The sequence below is a fragment of the Rhinopithecus roxellana genome, chromosome 17 (genome assembly GCF_007565055.1).
Source record: "Rhinopithecus roxellana isolate Shanxi Qingling chromosome 17, ASM756505v1, whole genome shotgun sequence".
NCBI classification, from domain to species: domain Eukaryota; kingdom Metazoa; phylum Chordata; class Mammalia; order Primates; family Cercopithecidae; genus Rhinopithecus; species Rhinopithecus roxellana.
The window spans coordinates 38,097,774-38,110,703 of NC_044565.1; the positions used below are offsets into that span (position 1 = coordinate 38,097,774).

Consider the following 12,930-nt stretch of genomic DNA (forward strand, 5'->3'; position numbering starts at 1 on the left):
AAAAAAAAAAGACATTGGAATTTTGATAGGAATTGCATTTAATTAGTAAATTACTTTGGGTAGTATGAACACTTTAACACTATTGTTTCTACTAATCCATGAATAAGGGATATCTTTCCATTTATTTATTTTTAAATTTATGTATGTGTGTATGTGTGTGTATGTATTGAGACAGAGTTTCACTCTGTTGCCCAGGCTGGAGTGCAGTGGAGTGATCTCGGGCTCACTGCAACCTCCACCCACTGATCAAATGATTTTCCTGCCTCATCCTCCCGAGTACTGGGATTACAGGCGCCTGCCACCGCACCCAGCTAATTTTTGTATTTTTAGTAGAGACGGGGTTTCACCATCTTGGCCAGGCTGGTCTTGAACTCCCGACCTCGTGATCCACCCACCTCAGTGTCCCAAAGTGCTGGAATTACACGTGTGAGCCACTGCGCCCAGTCAATATCTTTCCATTTATTTGTGTCTTCTTTAATTTCTTTCATCAGTGTTTTATAGTTTTCAGTGTATAGGTTTTTCATCTGTTTGGTTAAATTTGCTCCTACGTGTTTTCTTTTTTGGTGCTAGTATAAATGGAATTGTTTTCTTATTTTTTGGATAATTCATTGTTAGTCTATTGAACGAGTACTGATTTTTGTATGTTGATTTTATAACCTGCAACTTTACTGATTTTATAAGCTGCAAAATCAACCACATGTTGGTTTTGCAACCTGCAAATTTATCAGTTCGAACAATTTTTTGTTTTTGTTTTTGTTTTTTGTTTTTTTGAGACCGAGTCTCCCTCTGTCGCCCAGGCTGGAGTGCAGTGGCCGCGATCTCGGCTCCCTGCAAGCTCCGCCTCCCGGGTTCATGCCATTCTCCTGCCTCAGCCTCCCGAGTAGCTGGGACTACAGGCGCCCGCCATCAGGTCCGGCTAATTTTTTCCGTTTTTAGTAGAGACGGGGTTTCACCATGTTAGCCAGGATGGTCTCGAGCTCCTGACCTTGTGATCCACCCGCCTCGGCCTCCCAAAGTGCTGGGATTACAGGCGTGAGCCACTGCACCCGGCCAATTTTTTGTTTTTTCTGTAAGATTGTGTCATCAGCAAACAGAATTTCACATTTTCCTTTCCTATAAGGATACTTTTAATTTCTTTTCCATGTATAATTGCACTGGCTAGGATTTCCAGTACTGTGTTGAATACAAGTGATAAGAGTAGATATCCTTGTCTTATTCCTGATCTTAGAGGAAAAATTTTCAACTTTTAACAAATGAGTATGATGTTAGCTGTGGGCTTATCATATATGACCTTTATTGTGTTGAGGTATATTCCTTCCATATTTTTTTAGTTTTTATCGTGACCAGATGTTGAATTTTGTCAGATGCTTTTTCTATATCTATTGAGATGGTCATGCAGTTTTTGTCCTTTATCTTGTTAATACATGTATCACACATTGATTTATATATGTTGAACCATACTTGCATTTCTGGGATAAATGCCACTTCATCATGGTGAATGATCTTTTTTAATGTGCCATTGAATTTGGTTTGATAGTATTTTGTTGAGTATTTTTGCATCTGTGTTCATCAGGGACATCGGGCTGTAATTAATTTTCTTTTATTGTAGTGTCTCTGTCTGGCTGGTATCAGGGTAATGCTGGCCTCACAGTGAGTTTGGAAGTACGTCCTCTTTGGTTTGTTGGAAGGGCTTGAAAAGGATTGCTTTTACTTTTTCTTTCAGTGTTTGATATAATTCAGCAGTGAAACCATCAGATCCTAGGCGTATCTGATTATTTATTCAGTCTCCTTACTCATTATTGGTCTGTTCAGATTTTCTATTTCTTTTTTTCCTGACTTATTCTTAGTAGACTGCATGTTTCTTTGAGCTCATTCATTTCTTCTAGGTTATCCAAGTTGTTGGTGTATAGTTGTTCATAGTACTAGTAGTATGTTGTGATTATTTGTATTTCTGTGGTATACACTTATAATGTCTCCTCTTTCATTTCTGATTTTATTTGAATCTTCTCTTTTTCTCTTTGTTAGTCTACTGAAAGGTTAGTCAGTTTTGTTTATCTTTTCAAAAACCAACTTTTAGTTTTCTTGATCTCTTCTATTATTTTTCTAGTATCTATTTTGTTTCTTTTTTCTCTTTATTATTTCCTTCCAAGTTTGGGCTTATTCTTCTTTTTCTAGTTCCTTGAGGTGTAATGTTAGATTGTTTATTTGAGATATTCTTTTCTGAAGTAGGCACTTTTTACCATATACTCACTCTCTTAGGACTACTTTTGCTGCATCTTATACGTTTTGGTATATTGTGTTTTCATTTTTGTTTGTCACAAGGTATTTTTAAATTTCATCTTTGGCCAATTGGTTGTTCAGAAAGATGCTTCATTTATACCTATTTGTGAGTTTTCCAAGATTGTTCCTATTACTGATTTATAGTTTCATGCCATTGTGGTCAGAAAATACATGATTTCAGTCTTCCTAAATTTGTTAAGACTTGTTTTGTGGGCCAGCATATAATATGTTCTGAAGAATGTTCAATGTACACTGGAAAAGAATTTATATTCTATTTCTGTTGGATGCTAATGCTGTAAAATATCTGTTAGGTCCCCCTTTTTAATTGTAGTTTAAATTGATGTCTCCTCATTGATTTTCTCTTCTTTAGATGATCCAGTGTTGAAAGTGGGGTTAATGAAGTCTACTATTATTGTATTGCAATCTCTCTCTCCCTTCAGACTTATTAATATTTGCTTCATATATTCATGGGCTCCAATGTTTACTGCAAATATATTTACCATTGTTATAACTTCTTGATGAACTGAACCCTTTATCACTACAAGATGACCTTCTTTTTCTCTTTTCATAGTGGGGTTTCACCATGTTAGCCAGGATGGTCTCGATCTCCTGACCTCGTGATCCACCCACCTCGGCCTCCCAAAGTGCTGGGATTACAGGTGTGAGCCACCGTGCCCAGCCTTTTTACTAAAAGTATATCCTGTCTGATGGAAGTATACCTATCTCCAATCTTTCCGTTTCTATTTGAATGGAATATCTTTTTCCATCCATTTACTTTGAGTCTGTGTGTCCTCAGAGGTGAAGTGAGCCTCGTATGTACAGCATATAGTTGGGTCTTCCAGACAAGTGATTCTAAACAAGTAACATATAGTAACATAGTCCACTAGTCTGTTAGAACCATGATAGCTAGGCATCTGGCCAGGGGTACATCCATGTTTTACAGGGCCTGAAGCTGATATAATTTGAGGAATTTTTTTTTAAGAAAAAGAATTTAAATTTTCAGATACAAAATTAGATACCACAAAGGACTTCTACAAGTAAGAGGTAATGAAGCTTAAGCTTCATTAGCTTCATGGAAAATTCATCTCTGTATCTGGCACACAGTAAATTTTGCATAGTTATTTGCGGAATGATTTTTGATTAGCTAATATCTGTTGATTAAAACTAATGTTACAATGAGTATGACTACCCTGCTTGTGGGCCACTTGCTTGCAATTTCTTCAGTATATTTAGACTTAACAGTACCTTAGCATTAGTCTCAATGAGCTTACTCCATGTCCATTATTCCTGTATGTGCTAGCCTACCCAGGTAAAGGACGTAAAAATGAAATATACAGCCAAATGGGTTTTATTTTATTGATTCATTTAGACTATAACCATTTCCCAGATATTTGTTGTCTTAATCTGTTTTCTGCTGCTACAACAGCATACCACAGCCTGGGTAACTTATAAAGAAAACAGATTTATTCAGTTAACAGCTCTAGAGGCTGGGAAGTCCAAGAGCTTGGTGCTGGGATCTGGTAAGAGTGATCCCATGGTGAAGGGTGGAAGTCAGAGTAAACACATGAGACAGAGAAAGGAAATTGGGCCAAACTCACTTTTACAACAAACCCATTCTTTTGATAACTAACCCACTCCTGTGATAACAGCATTAATCTATTCATGATGGCGGAGCCCTCATGACCTAATCCTCTCTTAAGGGCCCCACCTTCCAATACCATTGCACTGGCAATTAAGTTTCAACATGTGTTTTGGTGGGACATTCATACGATAGCATTTAATTGTGTAAATCCAACATTTAAACTAAATTCCTAGGCTAAATCTGTCAAAAATTATTAAACAAAGTCAGAAGATAGCCACTTGAGAGGTGATATAGATACTAGATATGTCTTTCACCAGATCCTAAAGCTTAATTAACTCTGTCAGACTAAGGGGCATGGAATTATAGAGATATACTCTTGAATGCATTTTGCTTAAGTCCATATTCAAATATATGAATAATGAGGAGGTCCACAGGTGAATGAGCAAATAAATGGACTGCATAGCATGTTTCCAAACAGATTATGAAATTAAAACTTTCATGGGAGAGATATAATATCAATTTAAGAACTATTAATGTTTGCCCTCTTAGCCAGCACCTGTAGTCCCACCTACTCAGGAGACTGAAGCAGAAGGTTCACTTGAGCCCAGGAGTTTGAATCTAGCCTGGGCAAAGTAAAACACGATCTCTTTTATTTTTATGTTTTAATTTGCCTTCTTCAAATCGATGACCCCAATTCCCTAGAACTATTTTTTTTAATACAGGGGAGAAATCAGAGAATTAAGGAAGAATGCATAAATGAGAAACAGAAAACGTTCCAGAAATAATTTGTTGACCACAGATCTTATAGCCCACACTTACTTCTAAACATAAAGTACTCATAATGGTACCACAAATAGAACCATCTATATATGAGTATTTTTTTTTGTTTGTTTATATGGCTGTATATCTGTGTTCTATAGTTTTAAAATTAACTAGAATAAGTTTTAGATATTCTTCACCATTTGTTTTGACATATTAATTTTAAGATCAATTTATCAAGTTGAGGGGATTTTGATTAGAACTCCACTGAGTTTTACAGAATATATGGGGTCAGAATTGAAATCTTTATAAATGTATGGTCTTCCTAGATATAAGCACGTGTATGTCTGTATTTTAATCAGATGTTCATTTATGTTCTTTAGTAATGGTTGGTAATGTCCTCTCAAATGTATTGCATATTTTTTGCTTTCAATAATAAATACAAATTTTATCAAAGAACAGAAAACAGGGAAAGCCACCTAGCTCATTTTATAAGGCCAGTGTAATCTTGATACCAGTCAAGGGCAGTTCAAGTAAACAAAGTCACAGACTATTCTTAAGAGCGTAGATGTAAAAATCTTAAATATTAGCAAAGTTGAAAAAAGTATATATTTTCAACTTACCAAATTCTTCTCTGAATATAAGAATATTATTAAAGTATCATGCTATTCTTGGATTAAAAATTAAAAACCACATAATATTTTGATTGTACATTTAAGTTGCCTCCAGTTTTTCACTGTTATAAACAATGCTTTAATTACCAATCTTGGATACTGTCCCATCATTTCCTTAGGAAGATTTACCAAAAGTATATTTTAAATTATGATACATTGTTAAAATACAGGTCCAGCAAACTTTTTTACAAAGGGCCAGATAGCAAATATTAGAGATTTGTGAGCCAAGAGGCAAAACTGAAGTTATTATGTAGGTACTTATATAACAAGACAAAATTTCCATAAATCTTTATTGATGAAATTAAAAGAGTACAATTTTTGTGATATAGCTCTACATATGTGAAGAATGGAATCCTTTTCAGAGGAGGTAACATTTCACTTAATTGGGTTTGAAAGCTGGTGTTTCCTATCAAAATCTTTAGCTAACGTTCATCTGTTAATGCTTATCTACAATGAGATTTTACATATTTCACCTTTGAAAATGTCTTTCCACATATATAAGTACTGCCAAATACTGATATCAATCCATGAGTATATGCTTTTAATTGAGTATATTCAACAGACTGGCAGGCATTTTTAGAATTCTATTAGCTAAAAGGCTAGAATGCCTTTTAGCATGTCATTACATTGCAAATCACTTCCAATTAAAGTTCCTCAATTGCACAGTTAAATAGATTTTGGAATATGTAAATTTCCTTTGCACTTGCACCAAGGTCTGAAAAACACTGCTGTAATTTGAAATCAGAAAATATATTGCTGAAAATTTGTGTAGGAATGGAGATGATTTAAAAAAAAAAAAAAAAAAAAAAACCTTTCGACAGTGCAGGAAGTATGTGGTGCAGCCTGACATTACTTGCAATTCAAACAATGTTCTCATTGAAATGACTTTATCACATTATGTTTCACATATAAGTTTCACATATAAGCACTGTTTTACTTTGTAACTTTAGCTTGAAACCTTTTCAAATTTGCAGCAAAAGCTAATTTCAAAGCCACTCAGTGTTCCATAGCAGTGATTGAGCACAGTTCTTCCAACTGTTAAAAATGTAAAAACCATTCTTGAGGACTGTATCAAAAGCAGGCTAGATTTGGCCCATGGGCCATAGCTTACTGACCGTTGGCTAGTGCAGTGGCTCACACCTGTAATCCCAGCACTTTCGGAGGCCGAGGTGGGCAGATCACAAGGTCAGGAGTTCAAGACCAGCCTGATCAACATGGTGAAACCCTGTCTCTACTAAAAATACAAAAGCTAGCCAGGCATGGTGGTGCATGCCTGTAATCCTGGTTACTCAAGAGACAGAGGCAAGAGAATCACTTGAACTGGGAAGGCAGAGGTTTCAGTGAGCCGAGATCATGCCACTGCACTCCAGCCTGGCAACAGAGTGAGGCTCTGTCTCAAAAAGTAAATAAAATCTTAACTAATTATATTCCCAGTAAGTGTTACATGCCTGTTTTCCCAAAACTTTGCAACTTGTAATTATTATTTACTTTTAAAGATTTATCCAATTTGAAATTACATTTTTCAGCTTGCATTTATTTACATAAGGTCACATATCTTTTAATGATTATAAGCCATTTATATTTATTTCTTCACTGTAAGTGGTTGTTCATATTCTTTCCCCATGTTTATTTCAATAAAATTTTCATTCCAACAATCATTCTGCATAGCAAAAAGAGATCTAAATCCTTTTTAGTGACTCCACTTGTTCAGTATTACTTTTCACTGCTTTCTCCTACACATCCAACACTCCTTCCATATCGAAAGATCTGCCATTGTCTGAGAGTTGTGTTTTCTCAGGCTTCTCTGCATATCTGCACCAGACGTCATTCATTCCGTCACCTTTTCTCCATTTTCCCCCTCTTATAGTAACTCTTACTCACTCTTCAAGACTACCATCAGAGATCAGTTCCTCCTCTTTGGTTCCACAGCACCCTGCACGTACGTGCTATAAAATCTATCATACTTTTTTGTAATTAACTATTGGTTTACAATGGTCTCTCTCCCCACTGGGCATACAGCTTTTTGAGATATGGTATTATAATTGACCGCCATAGTCCAAAACAGTGCCCAGCACTTAGTCGGTACTAATTACTTTATTTCAAAATACTAGTAATATTAATAATAACAAATATATGCCAGACGCAGCAACCAATCTATTTAGTATCCCTTGTATTGTGCTTAGCATAATATACAATTAAAATCTGAAGACACACCCTCGGATATTAATGTCTTACAAAAGAAAAATAGCAATTAACATTTTTTATTCCCTGACAAAACTGAGTATGTCATAGACTTTATTAAAAACTTGTATTTTCCCTCACAGCTTAAAATAATTTATTTAAATACTTGCCTTTAGTTATAGCTGTGATCTCCAATTCAGAAAAATTTGCTTATACTAGAAAACTAAGAAACTTAAAATACAGAAAAGAATATTTACAAACTTTCTATTTTGTAATCTGAACAATAAGTTTCTTTCAAAATCCTCTTTGTAATTTGAGCAAGATTCATTTTGAATCAATCTTTTATTTTGCTTTATTTCCTCAGGATATTCATTACCTTGCACTAGATAAAGGTGAATTGGCACTAGCTGAAGTGGCAAGAAAAAGAGCTAGTGACATTGATGCAGAATCAATAACCTCTGGAGTTGGTAAGAACTAATGCTATTTTTAAGTGCTTTTTATTTTAATCAATAGTTAGTATCATTTCTATTTATGTTTGGAGGACATGGTTGGTTAATTTGAATTACTTTGTTTATAAAGACAGTGCCTTATAAAAAGAAGAATTAAGCCTTGACAAACAGCACAGTATTGATACACAAGTTGGAATTGTGTTTATGTGAAAATTTCTAATCAGTGATTACTATTGTCATTTAGCAAAAAGTCAAAAGGATATTCTTTTCATAAGATTTTGTGAGTATTATCATACTGTTGTTATTAAAATTAACCAACACAGAAATTTATATAATCCTTTATACACAGACATGTCATTTCTCAAAAGAATTCTCTCTATATCAGGCAAAGTATTTCATATGGGATTTTGGGTTTGATGGGTGATCTGTTTTTGTTTAGAAGCTGCTAGAATCATTTTAAACTGTAGTATTCTAAAGAAGACAGATCAGAAGCCTTAGAATGAATTTAAAAGTTCCTTTAAATTTTATAACATAAAAAATGAAAGTTTATAAAAAGTATTGTAATATTAACACTAACATCTTTTTTTCACCTCAGTTTATCTAATGCCACTAAATTGAGCAATATTGATACTTAGAAATCCAATTCCTTTTCTTCCTGAGTATTTATTATTCTTAAATTAGGCAAAGAACCCTCAGGATTGTACTAGAATTCATTCTTCTGTGGAACTCCTCTGAAACAAGTTTTAAAAAGATTTCCATTTTGTAAGTGCTTGAAAAAATCTTATACAAGCCTCTCCACTGACAGATCTTGTGCATTGTTTTTGTAATGCTGTTTGCAGCCAAAGGGACCAATTGTCAGCTTCTTTCTGACACCACCACATAGATCTAATCTTCAAGGTGGTACTGAAGGACTCAAAGCCATTCCAGCAGGGTAGCTCTAAACCTGAATACCAGGGCTGACAGGTACTAGCAAGATAATTCCATTCTCCTTCCCCCATCCTGAAAGAGTTCCAAATTGATTAGACCACTTTCATATCTCTGTTTCTAATGGATAAGGAATACTCACTGTTAATGCAGTATTGGATAAGAATAACTGTAATTGACCTATCACTATATCTTGTTACTTGCTAGGGGGGGATATTAATGTGTGTACTACTACTACTAATAGCACCTAATATTTATTGAATGCTAAGTTACAGATAACTAATTTTCACCACAACTCTGTGAAGTAAGTACAATTTATATTTGCTATGAGAAGTCACTTCTAACTAAATGATGAAAGCATACCATGTTTATAGAAATGATGATGTTATATGATGGGGAAATATCCTCCATCCCCATCCCTCTAGCCATTTGGGAAAACACAGTAGGAAGTTAAGTCATAGCCAGTTTTCTGGGAAGTTTCCTTAGCTGTCCTGTACCCTGCCTTTTCTTCCAGTATATCAGATATCATGAAGGCCATCTTTGCATTTTAAAGCTATCTAAAAATAGTAACAGTGAAAGAGAATGTGAAGAGATTATCACAAAATTTCAGCAAAACAAAGAAACTCCCCGATTCACCAAAATGCATCTCATTTCCTGTATATTCTCTGATGAGGTTACTGTGGCCAGCGGATAATTCCTAGCCAGAAAGCTTAGTGTACCCACTTTGAGCCCTGCGTCATTTCTAGCAAATATATTTTCAGTGATACCCTGTGACTTCTCTTTTCTCAGTCTTGTCTCAGGCCTCAGACTTTGACCTAGATTAATATGTTTTGACAAAGATACTATTAAATAACATCAGTAACTTTCAAGACATTGCCCTATTACATGAATGTTCTACTCTAGTTTGCTGCAGAAAACTGGGTGATTCTCACTCATAATTCCAAATGGAATTAGCAAAGAATTTCTGGTTTCCTCATCATGGTCTCTGCCTAGTTCTTTTTTGCAGCCCACATCATGCTGGGGAAAGCTAATTTTCTCTCAAATTCCCTCAATTTAATTCAATTATTCTCTTAAACTTATCCCAAAGCTGAAAGTTATTAAATTTTTGGCTTTCAAAGTGGTTCTTTGATGCAAGCAAGGAGCCAAATTATGTAAGACAGCGAAAGAGTAGTTCCATTTACATGGGAGAGTCTGTAAAAAAGCATCAGACATAAATACTGTCACCATAGTTAAAAGCAAGAGTTGCCAAAGGAAAAGCTGGATGATGATAATCTGAACAATTTGGTAATTTTTAAAACTTTTTATTTAAGTCTAACATGCATACAGAAAAGTGCACAAAACATAAGCATGTGACTCAATGAATTTCACAAAGGGAACACATCCTTGTAAAGAGTATCCCGACCAAGTAACATGTTACCAGGACCCCAGAAGCCTTCCTATACCCACTTCAAGATGCTATAATCTCAGCCCAACTGTCCAGATTTGTAACATTATTGACTAGTTTTGCCTTTTTTCAAACTTTAAATGGATTCAAACCTATATTCTTTTGTATTTGGCTCCTTTTATTCAACATTACAAATCTGAGAATATTTCATATTGTTGCATATAGTTATAATTCTTCCACTCTTATTGCTGTATAACAGTATTCCAATGCATGAATGTACTTCAATTTATTCTGCTTTAGATGGATATTTGGGTTGTTTCAAGTTTGGGGCTAATGTGAATAGTGCTGCTATGAACATTCTTGTGTGTATGTCTTTTAATGGACATAGGTAGGCAGATCTGTTCAACTGTGCTTAGAAGTGGAATTCCTGTGACATAGGATATGCAGCCTTAGTACCTACTTCCAGTATTCCAAAGTGGTTGTTAACAATTTCCCTTCTCACCAGTAGTGCGTAAGAGTTCCAGTTTTGGCCATCCTCACTGATGCTTGATACTGTCTCTCTTTTTCATTTTAGCCATTCTGGTGGAAAAGGTATTGTAATTTTGTATATGTGACAGTATAATATATAGGCTGTTTCTGGACCATGTTCTATTTTATTACTGTTTGTCTATACTTGCACAGATATCTCACTGCTTTAAGCAACTCTGGCTGTCAATATTATTATTTAGTAGTGCAGATTGCCCAGCTTTGTTCTTTAAGATGGACTTGTCTATCTTTCCATATAAATCGCAAAATCAACTTATACCCTGACTCAAGGGAAAAAAAAAAAAAAAAAAAAGTGGGGGCTGAAATTCTAGTTAGAATCTCATTTAACTCATAGATATATTTAGGCTGAATGTATTTCTTTATAATATTGTTTTCCAATCCATTAATACGATCTATCCCTCCATTTATTTAGGTCTTCTCTATTTCTTATGAAAAATGTTTTGTAGTTTTCATAGTAGTGGTCTTCCACATCTTCCTTTAGATTTAAGTATTTCTTTTTCTCCTTTGTATGTGGTAATCTTATTTTAAAATTTCATTTTCTGTTTTATTTCTGGTATATATATGATTGACTATTATATATATTGACCTTATATCCAGCAATAAGTGCTAAATTCACTTATTAATGCCAACAGTTTGTAAATTCTTTTGAATTTTCTGCATCCCAATCATGTCATCTGGAAATATGTTAGTCTCTTTGCATTGCTATAAAGGAATACCTGAGACTGAGTAATTTATAAAGAAAAAAGGTTTATTTTGGCCCAAGGTTCTTCAGGCTATGTGAGAAGTATGGTGCTGGCATCTGCACCTGGTGAGGCCTCAGGAAGCTTCAAATCATGGCAGAAGGTAAAGGGGGAGATGCCGTTATCACATGGTGAGAGAGGGAGAAAGAGAGAGAGAATAGGAGGACCCAAACTCCTTTAAACAACTAGCTCTCATGTGAACTAACAGAGCAAGAACTCACTTCTTACTATGGGGAGGGCACCGAGCCATGTAAGAGGGATCTGCCTCCATGACCCAAACACCTCCCGCGAGGCCCCACCTCCAACATGGGGATTACATTTCAATATGAGAGTTGGAGGGGACAAACATCCAAACCATATCAGCAAACAAGGACATTTAAATTCCTTCCTTTCTAGTTCTTATGCCTTTTACTTCTCTTTCCTTGTTACTGTACTGACTAGAAGCTCTAGTGTAAAGATAAGTAGAAGTTGTGACCAGCATTATTTTCTGTTTCTTGATTCTTAGGGAAAGCTTTCAATAATTCACCAGTTAGCATAAAATTTTCCCCAGGTTTTTAATAAAACTTTCATACATATTAATAAAGTTCCCTTCAATAAACTAGTTTGCTAAGAGTTTCTATCATGAATAGGTATTAAATTTTATCAAATACTTTTCCTGTGCTTATCAAGATTATCATGATCTTTCTCCTTTGTTCTATTAATATAGTGAATTGCATTGATTTTCAAATGGCAAACCTTACATTCCAGAATAAATACTTCTTAATTGTGATGATGTATTTTTACATATTCCTGGATTTCATTTACTATTTTTAAATGTTGGCATTTACATTCATGAGGGATCAGTCTGTAAATGGTTTTACTTCAGTATCTCTGCCTAGTTTTGATAGCTAGATTATTTTGACCTAATACCTAAATGTCAAGCATTCTAGAAAGGATACATTTGAACATGTAATAGTACTTTATGTCCAGTTATTTATATATGGCATATGTAACACTTCCTACAACTTAAAAATTTTACATTAATCTTGACTGTATTGATGTGAACATTTTGGTTGTAACATTGTATTAAATTTTTGTGAAATACTATCATTGGAGGAAACTGGGTAAAAGAGACATGGGACCTCTCCATTATTTCTTACAACTGCATATTAATATACAATTATCTTTAAACGTTTAATTTTTAAAGTTTATATTAATATAGTGTCCTATGTTAAGTACTGTAATAAACATTACCTTATTTGGTCCTCCCAAATTATCTCTAAAGGAGAAACTACTCTTGGTGAATTTTTTTAGAAGCTTTTTTCTTTAATAATTTCAACTTTTATTTTAGATTCAGGGGGCATATGTGCAGGTTTGTTACATGGGTATATTGCATGATGCTAAGATTTGGGGTATGAATGATCCCCATCAC

The 12,930-nt window shown here is 34.7% G+C and overlaps 1 protein-coding gene across 1 annotated transcript in view; it reads left to right on the forward strand.

The window, feature by feature from the left end:
• The window catches only part of WDPCP (WD repeat containing planar cell polarity effector), a 473,258-nt gene that overhangs the window by 321,910 nt on the left and 138,418 nt on the right, over positions 1-12,930 (forward strand). The window contains 1 exon segment of the mRNA XM_030920555.1: positions 7,841-7,943. Within this exon segment, the coding sequence (XP_030776415.1) occupies positions 7,841-7,943 (103 nt within the window).